This window comes from Pipistrellus kuhlii, unplaced genomic scaffold, assembly GCF_014108245.1.
Source record: "Pipistrellus kuhlii isolate mPipKuh1 unplaced genomic scaffold, mPipKuh1.p scaffold_m20_p_3, whole genome shotgun sequence".
NCBI classification, from domain to species: domain Eukaryota; kingdom Metazoa; phylum Chordata; class Mammalia; order Chiroptera; family Vespertilionidae; genus Pipistrellus; species Pipistrellus kuhlii.
This window is the reverse complement of record NW_023425529.1, coordinates 67138364-67159013: the sequence shown is the minus strand read 5'-3', so window position 1 is coordinate 67159013 and position 20650 is coordinate 67138364. Positions and strand designations below refer to the sequence as shown.

The 20650-nt window shown below is 35.8% G+C and overlaps 1 protein-coding gene across 1 annotated transcript in view; it reads right to left on the bottom strand.

Annotated features, from left to right (window-relative positions):
- OTOGL (otogelin like) overlaps positions 1-16426 on the bottom strand; it is a 149981-nt gene extending 133555 nt beyond the window's left edge. The window contains exons 1-6 of the mRNA XM_045588285.1: positions 16177-16426; positions 15072-15111; positions 13857-13905; positions 8764-8830; positions 7023-7121; positions 5163-5317 (exon numbers count right to left, since the gene is read on the bottom strand). Of these exons, the coding sequence (XP_045444241.1) occupies positions 5163-5317; positions 7023-7121; positions 8764-8830; positions 13857-13905; positions 15072-15111; positions 16177-16255 (489 nt within the window). The 5' untranslated portion in view covers positions 16256-16426. The remainder of the gene's footprint in view (positions 1-5162; positions 5318-7022; positions 7122-8763; positions 8831-13856; positions 13906-15071; positions 15112-16176) is intronic.
- Between the last annotated feature and the right edge of the window lie 4224 nt (positions 16427-20650).

Genomic DNA, 20650 nt, shown 5'->3' with positions numbered 1-20650 from the left:
ACCGACGCCAAGACATATTAAAATTAAATTGGCAAACACCAATGACAAAGTAAGAATCTTAAAAGCAGCCAGAGAGAGACAGAAAGTTACATATAAAGGAACCCCCATCAGACTAACAACTGATTTCTCAACAGAAACTTATCAGGCCAGAAGGGAAGGGGATTAAATATACAAAGTCATGCAAAGAAAGGGTCTGAATCCAAGAATACTGTACCCAGCAAGACTATCAATCAAAATTAAAGGGGAAATCAGGAGCTTCACAGACAAAAAAAGACTAAAGGAATTTATCTCCACCAAACCAGCAATGCAAGAAATGCTAAAGGGTCTACTGTAAAAATAAAGAAATAGGAAGAGAAGAAGGAACACAGGGGTATGGAATAAAAATGCATCAAATGAGTACCTATCATTAATAACATTAAATGTAAATGGTTTAAATGCTCCAATCAAAAGACATAGGGTAACAGATTGGATAAGAAAACAAGACTCATACATCTGTTGTCTACAAGAAACCCACTTCAGAAAAAGAGATGCACACAGACTGAGGGTGAAGGGATGGAAAAAGGTTTTCCAGGCAAATGGAAATGAAAAGAAAGCTGAGGTAGCAATAATCATATCTGACAAATTAGATCTCAGAGTGAAGGACATAACAAGAGATAATGAAGGCCACTTCATAATACTAAAGGGAGCAATAAAACAAGAAGAAATAACCCTGGTAAATATATATGCACCCAATACGGGAGCACCCAAATATTATACATAAAAAAACTGCTGGAGGACATTAAGGGAGAGATTAATAGCAATACAATCATAGTAGGAGATTTTAATACCCCACTATCACCCTTCGACAAATCATCAAAACAAAAAATCAGCAAAGAAATATAAATCCTAAATGACTCACTAGACCAGATGGAATTAATTGACATCTTCAGAACATTCCACCCCAAAGCCACAGAATATACATTCTTCTCAAATGCACATGGGACATTCTCAAAGATAGACCACATTTTGGGACATAGGTAAAGTCTCTTCAAATTCAAGAAGATAGAAATCATATCAAGCATCTTCTCAGACCATAATGGCATAAAACTGGAAATTAACTACAATAAAAATAATCCAAAGAAATCATACACATGGAGACTAAACAGCATGCTATTAAACAAGGACTGGGTTACCAGAGAAATCAAGGAAGAAATTAAAAACATCCTGGAAACAAATGACAATGAAAACACAACAATCCAAAATCTATGGGACACAGCAAAAGCAATTTTGAGAGGGAAGTTCATATCCTTACAAGCCTAATGCAAAAAACTAGAAAAAGGGGTAACAAATGATCTAACTCTACAACTCAAAGAGTTAGAAAAAGAGCAACAAGAAAAGCCCAGTGTAAGCAGAAGGAAGGAAATAACAAAAATCAGAGCACAGATAAATGACATAGAGACCAAAGAAACAATACATAAGATCAACAAAACCAAGAGCTGGTTCTTTGAAAGGATAAACAAGATAGATGGACCTCTAGCCAGGCTAACCAAGAAACAAAGAGAGAGGACCCAAATAAACAAAATCAGAAATGAAAGAGGTGAAATAACAACAGACCCACCGAAATAGAAAATAATATACAAAATACAAAATACTATGAACAACTCTACTCCAACAAACTGAACAACCTGGAGGAAATGGACATATTCCTAGAAAAATACAAACTTCCAAAACTCAATCAGGAAGAATCTAAAAATCTCAATAAACCAGTGACTTGGGAAGAAATTGAAACAGTCATCAAAAAGCTTCCAGCAAACAAAAGCCCAGGGCCAGATGGCTTCACAGGAGAGTTTTACCAAACATTCAAGGAAGAACTAAAACCTATCCTCCTCAGACTATTCCAAAAAATCCAAGAGGAAGGAACACTTCCAAACTCCTTCTATGAAGCCAGCATCACCCTAATACCAAAGCCAGATAAAGACAACTCAATGAAAGAGAATTACAGGCCAATATCCCTCATGAACATAGATGCCAAAATCCTCAACAAAATTCTAGCAAATCGACTCCAGAAGAACATCACAAAGATCATACACCACGATCAAGTAGGATTTATTCTAAGAATGCAAGGATGGTACAATATCCGCAAATCAATAAACGTGATACATCGCATAAACAAATTGAAAGATAAAAATCATATAGTCATATCAATTGATGCAGAAAAAGCATTCAATAAAATCCAACACCCTTTTCTGATAAAAACTCTTAACAAGGTGGGAGTACAAGGATCATACCTCAACATAATAAAAGCTATATATGATAAACCCACAGCCAACATTATACTCAATGGGCAAAAACTAAAACCATTCCCTCTAAGAACAGGAACAAGACAGGGATGCCCACTCTCGCCACTCCTGTTTGACATAGTACTGGAAGTACTAGCCATTGCAATTAGACAAGAGGAGGAAATAAAAGGCATCCAAATTGGAAAAGAAGAAGTAAAGTTATCCTTATTTGCAGATGACATGATATTGTACATAAAAAACCCAAAAGACTCCATTAAAAAACTAATTTACTTAATAAATGAATTTGGCAATGTAGCAGGATACAAAATTAATGCCAAGAAATCCATGACATTTCTATACACCAACAGTGAAACTGCAGAAACAGAGACTAAAAAAGCAATTCCATTTACCATTGCACCAAAAAAATTAAGATATCTAGGAATAAATTTAACTAAGGAAGTAAAGGACCTATATGCAGAAAACTACACAACACTGAAAAAAGAGATAGAGGAAGATGTAAGGAAATGGAAGAACATACCATGTTCATGGATTGGTAGAATCAACATCATCAAAATGTCCATACTTCCTAAAGCAATCTATAGGTTCAATGCACTCCCCATTAAAATACCAACGACATATTTCACCGACCTAGAAAGAACTCTCCAAAAGTTCATTTGGAACAATAAAAGACCCCGAATAGCCACAGCAATCCTGAGAAAGAAGAGTAAAGTAGGAGGGATCTCAATACCAGACTTCAAACTATATTACAAAGCCACTGTTCTCAAAACAGCCTGGTACTGGCACAAGAACAGACATATAGATCAATGGATTCGAATCGAGAACCCAGATATCAACACAAATCACTATGCTCAATTAATATTTGACAAAGGAGGCATGAATATACAATGGAGTCAAGACAGTTTCTTCAATAAATGGTGTTGGGAAAATTGGACAGACACATGCAAAAGAATGAAACTAGATCACCAACTTACACCATTCACAAAAATAGACTCAAAATGGATACAGGACTTAAACATCAGACGGGAAACCATAAAAATACTAGAAGCATCCACAGGCAGCAAAATCTCAGACGTATGCCAAAAGAACTTCTTCACTGATACTACCCCTAGGGCAATGGAAGCTAAAGAGAAAATAAACAAATGGGACTACATCAAAATAAAAAGCTTTTTTACAGCAAAAGAAACCATCAACAAAACAATAAGAAAGCCCACTGTGTGGGAGAACATATTTGCAAATGATACCACTGATAAAGGTTTAATCTCCAACATCTACAAACAGCTTATACAACTAAATAAAAGGAAGATGAATAATCCAATTAAAAAATGGACCTAAATAGAACATTTTCAAAAGAAGACAGAAGGAAGGCCAAAAGGCACATGAAAACATGCTCAAAGTCACTAATTGTCTGAGAGATGCAAATCAAAACAACAATGCGGTACCATCTCACACCTGTCAGAATGGCCAACATCAACAAGTCAACAAATGACAAGTGTTGGCGAGGTTGCGGAGAAAAAGGAACCCTCATGCACTGCTGGTGGGAATGCAGACTGGTGCAACCACTGTGGAGAACAGTGTGGAGTTTCCTCAAAAAACTGAAAATGGAACTCCCATTTGACCCAGTAATCCCACTTCTAGGAATATATCCCAAGAAACTAGAAACACCAATCAGAAAGGATATATGCACCCCTATGTTCATAGCAGCACAATCTACAATAGCCAGAATTTGGAAACAGCCTAGGTGCCCGTCAGCAGATGATTGGATCCAAAAACTATGGTACATCTACACAATGGAATACTATGCTGCCATAAAAAAAGAAGGAATTCTCATCATTTGCAGCAATCTGGATGGAACTGGAGAACATCATGCTGAGTGAAATAAGCCAATCAATGAAAGAGAAACACCACATGACCTCACTCATTTGTGAATGATAAAGAACATTATAAACTGATGAACCAAAAGATAGATATAGAGACAGTATATTAACAAGTGGACTGCCAAATTACAGCGGGGAGGGGAGGAAGATCTGGGGGAGATAATAGATCAACTGAAGGACTTTTATACATGCATATAAGTACAACCAATGGACACAAAACTCTGGGGAGGGGGGGATGTGTGGGAGGGAGGGAGGGGGGCAAAAAAATCAATAAAATATATTTTAAAAAATAAATAAATAAAAATAAATAAATAAAAATTAATGCAGGTGACATGACACTGGAAGTGAGAAGAAGGAAACATATATAACTAATATGCTGGTGCCTGAACCCACCTTCTCTTTAAAATGATCAAATAACACCTGAAGAATGAGGACATCAACTGGAGTTGGCATTTTGACATCCGTGATGTAGACATTTCTGCACTGCCTGAAAGTCCCTTCCACATGGGTCCAAACCTTCCTTCTCCCAGTCCTAGGCCCCATCTTGATAGAAGGACACTGAATATAGCTGCAAATTTTATCCACCCCCTTAAGAACCAAACACTCTCCTTCCCCAGTCAGAGCCCTGAGTATTCATGCTCTGATAATTATATACTAGAGGCCCAGTGCACAAATTTGTGTATGGGTGGGGTCCAGCTGTCCAGTCCTGATGGGAGGGAGTGGCTGTGGGCAGTTGGCCAACTGGCCCCACCCCCATCAGGGCGTTGGGGGCTGACCAGGGGTGGGGCTGCCCAGGGCAAGGGAAGGGGTCTGATCAGGGCCGGATCAAGCTAGTTTGCTGCCACAGTACATGTCATAGACACCTGTCATTTTGGTCATTCCGGTCATGCTGCCATTCCAGTCACTGGGCTTTTATAGATATAGATTTTCTATAATTTGACCAATACTTTAAAAGAATAGCTTTCACCAGAAGTAAGTTTTAAGTTAATTATACCCTAGGATCGCTTACCCATACAGTGTATCGAGGCTCCAAATTACCACAGTCTTTTGCAAAAATATAAGAACAGTTTCCTGGGAAATAATAGTAGATGCCATCAAAAGTTTCAAAATGGTACTGTCCCCAGGTTTTGCAAATCCCATCTCTGCCATTGCCCATGTTTGGCACTGAAAAGAAATAGAGTAATATTTAGTAGAATAAAATAAATTACACCTGTTTCTGACAAGGTTCAGTCATGAGTGGTGATTCTATTGCATTAAAATAAATATTTTCTTCTCTGGTGGTCAATATTAGAGGAAGAGATAACTAACATAAAATTACGGGTTGTTCTCAAAACCATTAAACTTCCCTGAAAGGAAACATAGCCCTCAAGTTGCTTTGAAGAAAGAATTTGTGTTAGAAACTTCCTTATGTTTGTTCCCACAGGAAGATTCTGGAAGAAAGGAGGCATAGGGAGAAAGATACAGTAAGAGAAAGCAATAGTGATAAATCAATATAATGGCTCACAAAAGAATAAAACATCACCACTGAGTGTCCTAAAAATTAGTACTGGCAACATGACAGTGTTCCAGTCTCCACAATGTTTTCAAAACTATTTTAATAGTATCCACAGAGAAAAATAACCACTGACAAAAAATATCATGTTTATACATCTGAGGATGGGAGCATTAGTCATCTAAAGTATGCTGGAATTTAAAAATTCATGATCTCTATATGTATAACCCATGGACAGACAATAGTGCAGTGAAGGCCTGAGGTGGGAGCAGAAGTGGGGTAGAAGGGATCAATAAAAAAGGAAAGAGAGATACCTGTAATATTTTCAACAATAAAGGTAAATTTTAAATAAATAAATATTTTTAAAAATCATGATTTTTAAGCTGGCTGAATTTTAAGCAATGTTTGTCTTAAATTATATATTATCTCCCATTATATACATGCCTACCTCCCTTATTCTCCTTGTGGATAGCCCTCTATTCTATTTGGATTTTTGAGATCCTCCCCTTTAGAATAATAAGAAAATCAATGGCATTTACTAAGTAATCGATATGTGTAAAATATTTCAATGCCCTACATAAAGAGTTTAAAGATAAGGCACAATCATGTCTTTTCTTTTGTAATTTTACCTAAATTTATTAGCCTTGGCAACTTTGGCCTTTTGGGAGGAAAACAGAGAGTGATTCATTACTCAGGTAGTCTTCTTTGACTATATGCCTCACCTCTGATGTACATTTTTATAGAATCTGATACTTTATAGATGTCACAAGTGTGATTAATGTGTATCTGCTGTGTGTTAGTCCCGTCCTCTAGACTACAACTTCCAAGAGAACAGGAACTTGTCTATATTATTCACTACTGTACCTCAGAGCCAGCCTGGGATCTAGATACTCAATAAATGCCCATGACACCAATTAATATTTATTGATTATGATTGATGTAGCATCCTAACCTAGACACCATGGTTAAAAATATTTTTAAAGAATCCTCTGCTTTGAAGAGCTCTCACTATTATTTCTATATTATGTACAGAATGTCCAATTAACTCAAAGTCAAAAAGAATGTGTGGCTCCAAATAATAAATCTAATTTATCAAGCAAAAGGGAGATGAATGAGAGCCTGGTTCTAATGGGCTAGTGTCATCTAGAGTAGGAAAAACTGCTTGAGGAAACAGTAGAGATAAATGAGAAGAGAAAGCAGGCATATCTATTTTCTTTTACGTTGTATCTAAATTGCTGGGAATGAATTGTGAGCATTCAAGTTAATATACAATGTGATGGGTCCAAATCCCAATGGATGAACCCTAATATAGCAAATTATGCCTTAATGTCTTCTTCAGCAACTCATAATCCTCTCATAAGTATCTCTGAAACTTACCAATCTGGCACCGTGTCCCAAGTGCCTGAAATATTTGGCAGTCACACGTACCAGTCTTAGAACAGAAAGCTCCGTTAAGGCATTCATGAGGGCAAGAACCTGAGGGACAAAATAAATAAGTTATCTCCTGGCATGCATCAGTTCTTATAAACATAATATGTCAAGATTTAGCTTGGACTAACTGTAACCACGATTACTATTAGCTCAAACAGAGCCCTGGGCATCTTGCCTTGATGAGCTAAAGAATTAAGCCCATCAAAGCTTTATCTAGCTCATTTCATTATGTGTGCTGTGAAACAAGAAAGACAGGCTTTCACATCTCCAACTATCCTGAGAGCAAAGGTTAGCCTCCTCCAAGCCATTGAAAGGTCAGGTTCCCATGTAAGGAATCCCTGTCCCCAGATGATGAGATCCAGAAATACACAAGCAGCTGATGATTCCCTTGATGGAGTTTGGTGCCCGTTGTGTGTCCAGTGAGGTCCTTCCCCAGGAGCAAGTGCTGTGCTAAAGAATCACGTCCTTGTATTACCGCAAAGGGGCAAAGTATAAAACTCAAAACAAAACTCCCATTTTTAAGAGAATGATTAAAAATTTAATTTGAAGTTTACGTATTAATCCTCAGGCTTAATTACAAGTGATGCGTTTTTTTCTGCCCATATTTAATTTTAATGGGAGAGAAGCCAAAGTCGCAGCTGGCTGTCATCAAAAATATTTTCTTTCTTTCATGGAAAGAAAACTCGCCCCAAAGGATTATGTTGAAAAGAGAAAGCAAGAAACTAGGAGCTCCTGAGCGAGTTTTAAAAATCCAAATGAATCGGTGAAAATTTTTCCTCTAAAAAGGGGAGGACAAGAGGCAGCTGGCAAAACTCAAGCAAGGATTTAAGTAACACACAGAGAGAACTAGAGGACATCTTTGAGTCACTATAAAGCATTACCAAAGCATTGGCCTTTCTGGAATACTTCAAGGTCATGAAAGAACTTATCTAACTGCGGGAAATGACCCACAGTTTTGCCAAAGGCAAGAATTGGGAAACCCTATTTTCCTTCCACCTTAAGATCCAGGGATCTAAAGTTTCTCTTTACACTTAAACACAAACTCTATAAGTAGTATATCTTAACTGAAGAAAAATGAACTGTTTCAACTTTGATCATAAATATAGATAAGGAATATTTTTCATAAACTTAAATGCAGGGTTTTCTCCCTAAGGGGAAATACTATCTTTAAATTTTATCTTATATCACCATCTTGAATTTTTACAACAAATAATGCCTAAAAGATTCAGGTGAACAAATGTATTTCCTTCAAAAAATATTTACAGCCCTATTTATTCTCTGAAAACAAATATTAAGCCAAAACAGAAAGTCTTATTATTTTAAATGCAAGGAAAAACAAATTAAATTTCAAACTACTGTCAGCTTTCTTCTTAACAGAAACAGGAAATCGATAAGCAATAAGAGGATGTCAAAGAGGGACCAGCAGACAAGTAATTGCTTTAGAAAATAAGTTTCTGATGCCCAAGGATATCCGTCCTGGTCATATAGTTATCAGCTTTGTCTGGGTGTTTAACCCTGCTTGTTTCCAAAAAAGAAGTGAACCTAAATTATCACTAAGTTATTATTACCACCCTGGCTCCATTTCCTTCTTGCATTCTTCAGAAATAATAAAGAGTTGATTCACTATATCACCCAAAAAAGGGTCTTTCGGAGAAAGCAAATGCAAAAATATACATGTAGCACTGACCTTTTATTTTACCCTCACCCCAATTAATAGCTTCATGGAAGAAGTATCTTGGAGATGTTGCTTCAAACTTGAAAAGAAAGAAATAAAAATTCAAGAAAATTAGATTATTTAAATCAAGCCAAACAGGCAAATTGGAAAATAGCTAAAAATACAGAGATTATAAGGTACTAAGTTTCTATTTTCTTCGGTTACTGAGGCAATCTCAGTGAGGCCGTGGTTTTGCCTCAACATGACTTTGACATGTTCTTCATCCTATCTGACCTCAGCTCTCCTGCCTCCCTACCCTCCTCGGAAAAGAACCTGGTTGGAGCCTTTATTTTTGCATTAACTGACTGCTTGACTGCTCTGCCTGCAGAAGTAGCAGTTCTCTGATGCTCCCAAGTGCAGAAGGGTCTGGATAAAATACATGAGGCCAATGGACTGACAATGATGTTCCCACTGCCTGCAGACCCATCTGTGAAGGCACCATCCACAGAGGCTTCTGGGGCTGCAGAGTGTCACCTCCATTCTCCAAAGAGCTAATACTTGAAGGTTCATAGAATGTTGAAATGTATTTTAATAGTCCCCAAGGCATTGTAGAGTTAAAAGCATGAATTAGTGAATCAGAGAGACTGGATTAGAGTACTCACTCTTAGACAAGTTTTCTAAGCTCTTAGTGCCTTCTTTTACTTGTCTGTAAAATGGGAACAATAGTACCTATTTTGTGTTGTCATAACAATAAATAAAACAATTTATGTAAAGATTCTGCCATAGTACCTTGCGCACAGAAAATTAGCAAGAGAGATTTATATTAATCTAAGCAACTCAGATAAAACCTTAATACTTTTAGAGGTCAATATGGATTAGTAGCAAATAATTGTGTTACTAAAACTAATCAATAGTGATTTTTAGTTTAACTCAAAGCCAATCTATAATAACAAAATATTATATGTAATATGTTAATTAGACCAGATGTCCTTCTGGACAAAGCTGGGGCTGCAAGGGAAGCCCACATCCTAGGTGCAAGAGGGAAGCCCGTGCTGGCAGCCAGGGGAAGGAAGGCTTACTCTTGCACGAAGTTCATGCATTGGGCCTCTAGTTTAGTATATGGTCTGCAGCACTGTCCTTTCCAATGGCAATTTTATGCTCAGAATACACACTCCAAAATTCTGCCACATAACTGTGAAATTGAGAACTAGAGGATGCTAGAAAAACTTGAAGGGTAAAGGATAAGAAGGAATGTGATACAGATACAAAGGAATATGGAATGTGATTCAGATACAAAGTCGTTTGTCAATATATTCTCATCTCCTTCCTTTTGTGTGTGTGTTTTTTAATCCTCACCAGAGGATAATTTTCCCATTGATTTTTAGAGAGAGTGGAAAAAAGAGGGAGAGACAGAAACACCGATGTGAAAGAGACACATCGATTGGTGGCCTCCCACATGCCCCCAACCAGGGCAGGGAGCCTGCAATCGAGGTACGTGCCCTAGACCAGAATCGAACCAGGACCCTCCAGTCCACAGGCTCGCACTCTGAGCCATACCAGCTAGGGCTCTCATCGCCTTCCTACATGTAAAGTTTTATTTTGGCATTTTCCAACCAAGTACTTTTTATTTTAACAGGCAAACCATGCCTGCTAGGAAGAACTCCCACACTTACCACTTTAAGAGTCCTTTCTAAACCCCTTGGCCCACATCACAGTCCCAAGTTCATTGCTTCCTGCTTTCATCCCTCCAGGGTTTTATCCTCACTACTTATTCTCCCCTTTGTGCCCTTGCCTCTCTCTCCAAACCAAGTCAGACTCACAACAGTCTGTAACCTTGATTATCTCCAAGACAGAAAGTTATGGTCTCTCTTCAGTCTCATTTTTTTCCAGCTGCCAAAATCTAGCATAACCACCAATATTACTGGGCACCAAAATCTTCTTTGGCTCGAGCTAATTATCTCTGATGCTCACTAACAGTGAACAGTGACTTCAACTCTGCCTCATATAGGCTTATATCCTTGAATAAATTATTTAACATTCTCGGCCTCCATTTCCCAACCTATAAAATGGAACAGCAGCATCTGCCTCACAGAATTGTGAGGATTAAACAAGATGGGATAAGTAAAGTACCCAGAATAGTGCCAGGCACATAATAAGGGTTCTAAACATGTTACATATTTTTATTATTAGGCAAAAATTGAATACACTGGACAGCACTAGGCTAAGGCAGGAATATGTAACTTGTTTTTTTGCTCCCTATCCTCTCACTACCTAGCATGACTAGTTATGACTACCTGCAATACCAGCCTCCTGGCTATTACAGCAGCCTAATGACCACAGCATCCCATGTGTCAGACTGTAATATTTCAACAATGGTAGGACATGACACATCATTTTCACTTTTTTAACAGATCTGAACTCAGAATGATATTTTATATTTATAATTGGGAGCACTTTGGTTTCTAATGGCAAAAACTTGGTGGTATCTCAGATTCAATGAACGAGTTACACAGAAATGAATTCTTTACAGGCCTCCACTGTAGAAACGATGTGTTTCTACATAAAAAAGTACTGCTGTTCATGTTTATCTTTAGTATGATCTCTTGTATGTCATCAACAAACACCAACTAAACTGAAAATAGACTTATTGAATGGGAACGACCTGCCTCCCAAGGCTGTTTAGAACCATGTCTCTGAAAGATTCTGTGGATGCCCCTCCCTGAATCCTCTCATCCCACTTCATCTGTGCCTGGGTTTCTGTGCACATTGAGACCATCCAACTTCAAACACCAGGTTCTTTCTATTTCCTTCAGAGGAAATAGATCACCAGTAAGACAGACCACAGAAAGTGCCTTCCCGGGGATGATTCAAGGCCCCCAGACAGCTGCCCTTATTCAAGGAGGAAAAGGAGCTGGTGAACAAGTATCCCAGCTTTCCCCATCCATTGGAGAAACAGCCCTGCAACACATTCTACACAGCCCCTCAGAGAGTCCCCAGTAAGACTGAGCCCTAGATGCCTAAAGCAAAAAGCCCCTTATTAACATAGCTGTATTGGATTTTCTGCCTCCCTATTCTTATTTTTCTCTCTCCCCGACTGTGCACACCCTAAATAAATTACCTGCACTTGAGTCTAGATCTCAGCCCCGGCTTTCAGGAGAATTTTTAAATGTAATGCAAAAAGAAAAGAAAAAACACAAGCAGTGGGCGCATGTATTCACATAAGTGATAAAAAAGAATAGGTCATTCTTCCTCCTTGCCGATTACATCTCCATGGGAGGCTGAGAAGTACAGAGAAATGCAGGCTTTCCATGAGAAATCTCTGCAGCACACAAATACACCATTGAGGGAAGCCTGCCTACCCTTTCCATGCTCATTGTTCATCTCACTGACAACATATTTCTGAATTCTTACTGGCACAGATATCTATCCATCAGTGTTCTGTCTTCCTAGAGCAGGGGAATGAATCTGGAGAGAAGAACGCACTTAGATGAAATTTCAGTCCTAAACAGTGCAACACATGATTATGACTTCATTGTTTTTCTTTAACATTTATCCTTTTAAAATGTGTTCCAAAAAAAATGAAATAATATAACAAATAAAATAAAATGTGTTCAAATAATCCTGATGTGTGTGCTTTAGTTTCAGGAGACAAAAGGGCAAGTGTCTTATTCTTTTCTCTCTAAAAGAGAAATCAAAACAAGGTGAGTTCCTAACATATTAACAAAAAGGGGGTATTAACGTAACTACTGTGGAGTAAATTATACAAATTCTAAGACATTTATAAGAACAATAATAAAGGTGGTACAAAAGTAGTTTTACAGTTGTTTATATGGAAAATAATGTAATAATAAATAATACTACAAGAATAAACTCTGTGTTTCACATACTCACATCTATAAACCTACTTTTCCCCACACTATGTAATCCCAATAATAGGTCACTTCATGTGACAACTGTAGGATATGTCTCAAGGTTCTTCAGTCTAGTGGGTTCAATAGAATTCAGTGTTTCTCAAAAATTGGATTTTCTACTGAGTCAAAATGATGTCTTTTTGTGGTTAATTTTCTCTACTGGCAAACATGTACATATAATTTCTCAGAGAAAGATCATTTTAACTACTTCACATGATACATAAGTATTTAAGTACACCAAACACTCTTTATAGGAAAAAATAAAATAGTTCCATTTCATATATAATCCTTTGCCCATTTCAGCACACCTATCACTCGATTAAAATAAATTAGTTCTGTCTTCTAAATTGTCACAACAGCTATCAAATCTCTTTTAATTCTTTCTAATTAACACCAAAAAAATTTTTAAATGTAGGCATTTACCAGAAATATATTGCATTTCTGCATTTGACAAAAGCATCCTTGAATATACATGTATGTGCTGTTTACTATCTAAATACTCAAATCATATTACTTTCCAAAGAAATGCCTTTAAGTTAGGATTCTTTCTTTTGCCATCCATCTTTTATAGAGAAAATTAAAAAAACAACACTCATTTGAACATTCCAACCATAGTTTGAAGATATTGCAATTATATTATCCAATATCCTTTATATAAAAAGGTCAAGGCAAAAAGACATCCTCAAGTTCAATGCTATCCCACTCCTAAAAAAAAAAAAAAAAAAAAAAAAAAAAAAAAAAAAAAAGGTTACCTCTTCAGAGTGCCTATAACTTAAATTTATACAAAAGCAGTTTGTCAGGGACGTCTGATGACCTTTGCAGTATTTAAGTATTTAACTGCAATCATTTACAGCTTTCTTGGCTCCATTTGCTTGTGTTTGTTCTGTTGTCATTGTCCTGATTTTGGGGCTTAATTTTTAAACCCATTAAAATTTTCTGGCAAGTAGATGAGATTGAATCTCCCACAAATGCTATGAGCCTCTCAGCAGGAAACGGAGGTGAACAGCAAATACACAAATAAATGTGAACTAAGCATAAATTGGAGGGGCAGCAGAAAGGCAGTAGAGAAGTTACTTTGCCTCTTCCTCCTCCTTCCTGTCTTGTTTTTAGCATTTTATTCCCTTCCACAACGGTCTCATTGTTGAAGTGACAGCAGAGTCCCAAAGCAGAATGGATTGTTTCTCTGCCTCTCTCTCCATCGGAGGCATAACCTACCTGCGCTGCTAAAAGAGCTCTTTTCTGTCGATTTTCATTAAATCCGTTTCTGGAAGAAAACAAAAAGAACTTGTATAGTCAAAGGACCCAAGGCAACCTGAACAAGCCTTTCCCAAGAGAGGGCTGGTGTTTTCCTCCTGATTTCCATCACGGTATCAAAGAGGTCTTTCTTAGCCTAACATTGAAAAGATCCCCCTCCCCATTTGGGAGGGGTTAGATTTGGGTGGTGGTGCTGTCTCATTTTACAAAATTCGGAGGAGTGTCCCCAAATCTCTCCTGCCTCTGATCTAAACGAATTTTAGGAAGCAACTTCAAGATAGAGAAATAAACAAAGTAGTGTAGTATTTTAGCACCAGCATGCATGCTATTTTCACCTCATGACTTTATAAAACTGGTGAGATAAGTATTTGCCCAGAGCACGTTCACTTTTATCAAACCTAATATTCACTCCTTTACCATGTCATAAAGGGCAGGATAGCATTAAAGTGGGTAAGCACATCATACTGAGATTTATCAAACTCAATGGGGAACAGAATTCTGCTTTTCATTAAGCAGATCAGTTTAATCCAAAGAATGATTTTCATTATTTAGTGTCAGATCAATTTTGTTACTTTTTTAAACTATACTTTTATTGATTTCAGAGAAAAAGGGAGAGAGAGATAGAAACATCAGTGATGAGAGAGAATCATTGATCAGCTGCCTCCTGCATGTCCCATACTAGGGATAGAGCCCACAACCTGGGCATGTGCCCTCACCAGGAATCAAACCATGACCATGGTTCATAGGTCAATGCTATGACCTATGCCAGCCAGGTCAATTTTATTCTTTTTAACCATTAAAAGGTGTTTAACTCTATGTTAAGATACAGCACATTTGTAATCAGCAATGTACATTGATGATAATAATATAAAATGGGTAATTACTGAGTATAACTTCTTTACAAAATTTTGAATTGAAAGTAATGTCTCTTTAGTATCAACAGTCTTTGGATACCTCCAAGAACTCCTCTCTCATTAAAATAAAAGTGGAAAAAAATGCTTCATAAATAAGCAACTGAATGCTTGATAATTTTCAATTTGTGGAAATGTTTTAAAGAACTACATATAATGCCCTTATTTTGTAAAATATTTTCTTTATTTTTTAAAGCGGATATAGTTATTGCTTATTCTTACTTGCTTTATGTTTCAGAGGACATAAAGAACAAGAAATACTCACTTTGATGTTTCCGTCAGGATGGATGATGCACAAATATATCCTGCTAGAGGAAAATAAAGAAATAATCAAATATATATATTACAAATATCTTGGTCACATGTTCTGATTATTAAGCAGATAATTTTAAACTGGATTCTAAAACTCAGACTGAGTATTGCTCTTACATATTTTGCATTTTCTGAAAGATTTTAACCAGCAAATTCCCTGTGAGACACCAGAGTGACTAGTAATCCAGAACGAAGGAGTAATGCACCTAGATTTATGCAGAGACATAACACTAGGACAAGCATGAGACTTGGTGTCCAGAGATCCAAGTTTTAGTCTTGGCCCTACCACTTAGCAAATGGCAAACTCCAGCATGCAACCATACATATCACAAAATAATGATGTTAGACACATTTATCTCCAAAGTCCACTCCTCATCTCGACTCTCTATGACATTTTGTCCGAGGAGCTTCAGCCACTTACTAGGATTAGAAAATAGTTTCTTTGACCTCACTAGTCTTTTATACTTAGTAATTTCTCCCTCTTCTCCTACAAGCTCCAAAATATACAGCTCTTTTAGGAATTAGAAATTAACAAATATTTTGGGGGGTAAATAAGTTCTTTCCCCATAAAATATTTTTATAAAAATGAATTTATATATAAGATTGCTATAAAATAACTGAAAATCAAATTTTAGCACCAAATGTTAAAGTCTTTCTTAAAACATCTGTTTACCCATTCTTCAGTCTACTGGTATAAAGAAAATTTTAGTACTCAATTTCTCTTTAGTTATAAAATTTTAAATGATTAAATTACAGAGACAAATATTTTTAAATCACTCTTCAGAAGATAAAAGTTAGAATCAGAGCTTCTTTCAGTACAGTTGCATTACATAATAAAATCATGGTTTAACATTAAAAAAAAAGACAAAAACACAGAAGTCTCAAATTATCTATATTATTTAAATTTAAAAAAAAAACGATCTGTTCACTGTCATTACTTCAAAGTAAGTGCTTTATGGTATAAGGACCAACTATTCCTAAGGACCAACTATTCCTATCAGCTGCAACAAAGACTAAAATACAATGAAATAAGGTAAAAATTTTATATGAGTTCTTACCTTGCAATGAAAACAGCAGTATATGAAGCAAGAATATACTCCAAGGTATCATTAAATTGAGTTTTCTCACAATGTTCATTTCAGTGTAGACTTTCTCCCTAAAATGTAACCAGATTGTTGTTCTTTTCTATGATGGCATCTTAGAAGGTTATGTGTTTGTAGAGTGGTCAAATTCTTATAAATACAGCTTAGCAAAAAAGTAATTCATAAAGGCATTCCCGTCTTTCTAACTACATACAAGATCTGAAGCTTTAGAGATTGCAGGCAACCTTTTGGCTGAGTCTCTCATTAGTAATGCATGGCAGCCTCTTACCTGAGCCTGTATTAGTTACACCCTATCTTGATCTTGCACATCATACGCCTTGTTAGCCTATGCTAACATTTTATAACTTCCAAAGACAGCAGCATCAGAAAACAAAAACCAAACAAAAACATTAACTGCTGGTGTCATTTGAGATCATCATTATTCCTAATTATTCATCTATTCTCTGTGTTTTATTCATAAAATAATTACTGTCCTTTGGAAAAGGTGAAATCCAATCCAATCAATCTTTCCCAGAAGGTCTACACGTTCTCATAAATTTTCTTTAAGAATTAAAAGTAAACTAAGATTATGTGCAAATGTTTTCAACTCCACTCCCATGACAGTGTATAATAGTTTAAATTAATAAATTATGTACCCACAGATATTTCTATTAAACATTCTGCAACAAAGCAGAAAATAACACAGAGATAGTATTCTAATATGTAACTTTAAAAAGAAAAGAACTCATCCAGCTTGAAAACCTTCCCTTAACACCTCATTTTTTCATCCTCCATAACAAGCACCCAACTAGACAACAAAGGGGTCTTCATATTCCAGGAGTAAGTAGTTTCTTCCCTGGAAGCAGTTGTCCATTTGCCTGGAATCAGAGAACAGCTCGAATATTTCATAGCAAACTCCATAGGAGTGATTTAAGCCCCAGGAGTTACCTGTATTATCAGCAGACTCATTCAATGGAGCATAGCAGTAGGAATGTCTAACTATGGAACTATCTTATAAGACAACAACAACAACAACAACAACAACAAAAAATCACTCTTTTTATTGTCTTGTACCAGACACCTCTTCCGCAATGACTTCCCAGTCCTTTCTGTAAAGTTCTAATTATTGCATGTCCAATATCTACTACATAAACAGGTATTTGTGCCCCAAATTTGATGATCATTTTCTCTTTCTATACTCTCTTATTCACTTTCCATTGCTTACCTTATTGCTAATTTAGCCAAGAGAAGATGTTTCCCTATAAATTCATGTTTTAAGCATGAAGCTATGCTCATACTTTATTAAAAGTATAAGTACCTATGTGCCTATGTAACATATATACATGCTTATATACTCATTTTATGATTTTGATGGCTAAGTTTAAATAATTTTATTATAGTTTGTGTTTAATAGATTTTATTAAATGTTTATTAACTATTATACTTAAAGTAATTAAATAATCACTTAAATTAATTAGACAATAAATTAATATGTTTCTAAGCAGATTTACCTATTTATAGTTGCATCCTAAATATTGATCCAAAAACATGTCTCTACTTAACCACAATCAAAACTATAACATATACTAGACACTTAATAAAATGTGACTATAGAATAAATTAAAAGGTTAAGTTTGAAATTTGCTTATAGAACAATAATTTTCCTCCAAAGAAATTTTAAAACTAAGGGCAACAATTTTGTTTCTGCAGAATGCTTATTGCCTCTCTGGAAAGAATGTAAATATACATAACTAATATTTATTACTAAGTACTTTTCTTAATTTACAATAGTTTCTCTTGGTTTCATAAGTAAACCTAGGGGTCAACTTAAAATATGAAGAATCTGAAAACCATACTTTAACATGTTTTTTCCAATCTAGTAACTGCTTAACTTTTTTTAACTTAAAAAATTTCACAAGTGACACACATATCGAAAAATCCCAAATGAAAATCAAAGTTGAATTTCATGTTTCAGAAATAAACATTTTAGTAATACTCATAGTTATTTCTAAACATTAAAACCATGTGAAAAGTATTTATTTCTAATATAAACTTAGATACCTTAGGTTCTTAATTCAAATACAATAACTATGAAAATTTTACCTCAGATTTCATATAGTATCTTTAAACAGCCATTTTTAGTGACTAAGATTAAACATTCCTAGGCTACAGTATATGGCATTTATTTTTATTTTATTTATTTTTTATTGATTTCAGAGAGGAAGGGAAAGGGAGAGAGAGGGAAAAAAAAATCAATAATAAGAGAGAATCATTGATTGGCTGCCTCCTGCACATAGCACACTGGGAATCAAGCCCATAACCCAGGCATGTGCCCTTGACTGGAATTGAACCTGGGACCCTTCAGTCTGCAGGCCAATGCTCTGTCCACCTAGCTAAACCAGCTAGGGCTTATCTGGCATTTTTATTACTGCTTTTCTGTTTTAAACTACATGCATTTAAAAATTATAACTTGTTGTGTTTGGTAATATATATATATATATATATATATATATATATATATATATATATATATAGTGAGAATCTTGACAGGGTGACCATTCTTCTTCAGATAGATTTAATGTATGATCTCTTTCTATTTCTCCTCCATCCAGGCTTATAATAGGTAGGAGATTGGTAAAGGAGAAGGGAAAGTGGCAAAGAAAACAAAAGAAATCTCAAGTACTTTTTTTCAAATAACTACATTATGAACTCATTACATTAAATGGTAGGCTGCATGAAAATAGGCAAAATAGACTCCCATGAATAGGTACAAAGAATAGAGAGTTTAGATGAAAGATTAGACCCACAGCCACACAATAAAGGAATTTATGACTGTGCTACATGTCGTTATTACTGTCAAACTTTAGTTGACAGCTTTTATGTTTCATTCTACTCTGACAAAGGAACTTTGGCAAAAAGTAAGTCAGCCACCAGCTTGTGAAGAGATATTAAGTTCATAAGAAGCCTGAGGCGACCACATAATGCATGAAATAAACAGTTCCCTTTCTGCTACAAGAACACTGCACATTTTCCCACATGGAATATGATCTTTAGAAAGTTGACACCTGACAGCCTATTGGCCTCAAAAACACCACAATAAAAACAATTGGCAAGGATGGGAAAATGTTGGCCTAAGTTTTTATGTCAATGACAAAAAAAGGAGAGGGTTATTGTTAATGAAGTTCATCATCTTTGGGAAAAAATAATTTCTTTGGTAATTTATATAACAGTCATTTTTCATTAATTGAGATCACATCTAAAGTAGATAACATTTGATTCCCATCATATCACATTCTACTAGTGAAATGCAATTATTCCTCACTTGCTTTGCTAAACCCCTAACACATTTCAGGTTTAGTGATTCTATCCAGAATTTAGTTTATCACAGAGCAAGCAAAAAGCATCCTATATCTTTGACATATTTTTCACCATGCTAAATTTAACTGCCATATTAGAAGATAGTTTTGCAGTATTCTATTTATGCTTTCAGGAGGTGTGTTGCTTGGCAACTTCTGGGTTGTTTGACATCATTTAATTTACAAATGCATCTGTCTCAGTTTTTCTGAATAAAGACATGCTTATTATGTGTCATCGGCAATACCTGTGTTGGTCATGATTTCAAGTTAAAGCTCACTCTCATAAGTTAGTGTTATATTTTATAGGAACATGAATTTTTCAAGTTGCTATTGATTTGCAATATCTGACTGATACCTTGAAAGAAGTAATGTTCCTACAACTAAAGTTTCCTCTTGTCAACATTTTAACTTCAAGGTCAAGGTATAAAATCAATATTTCTGTCAGTTGTCTTCATTCTTTATACTACTATCGCACTGTGCATTTGCACTTTATAATACACTGAATATAAAATGATTTATATACTTGTGTTTTCAATTCCATTTTATATTTTCAGTTACTTTAGATGTACCTGTTTTAGAGTCACTGAGAGATTATATTACTTGAATATTCAGGAGAAGGTGGGGTCTAGCCCCATTGTTTGCTGTGTTTGCTTTTCACACGTAGGGTGGATTACCTCATGGATTTTGTAATTTTGATTTTGGGTTCATTTCTGGCATTTTCATTTTTCATGGGAATCCTTTACTGCCAGGATAGTGGATGGGTTCCTTCATAAAAGATTTTGCATCTACTTCTTCCAATTGTTCCAGGAATTTTGTGTTAATTTCTCAGTTTGAAGATTCTAAAACCATGATCTAATCCCAAACCCAAAGTGAAAAAAGGTCAAGTTTAATTTCTGCTTTGTTTTTGGCTTCTGAGAATGTTCCTTACATCTTTGTGAACTCATCTACCACTCACATGAATGCCTCATATTTTATCCAGCATGTCCAAGTATTTCATAGCTGGCACATTTTTAGATCTCCTAACCCACCATATTATCATAAACAGAACCACCAACTATCAAAAATTATGTGTGGTCATTTTCTAGGTTACTACT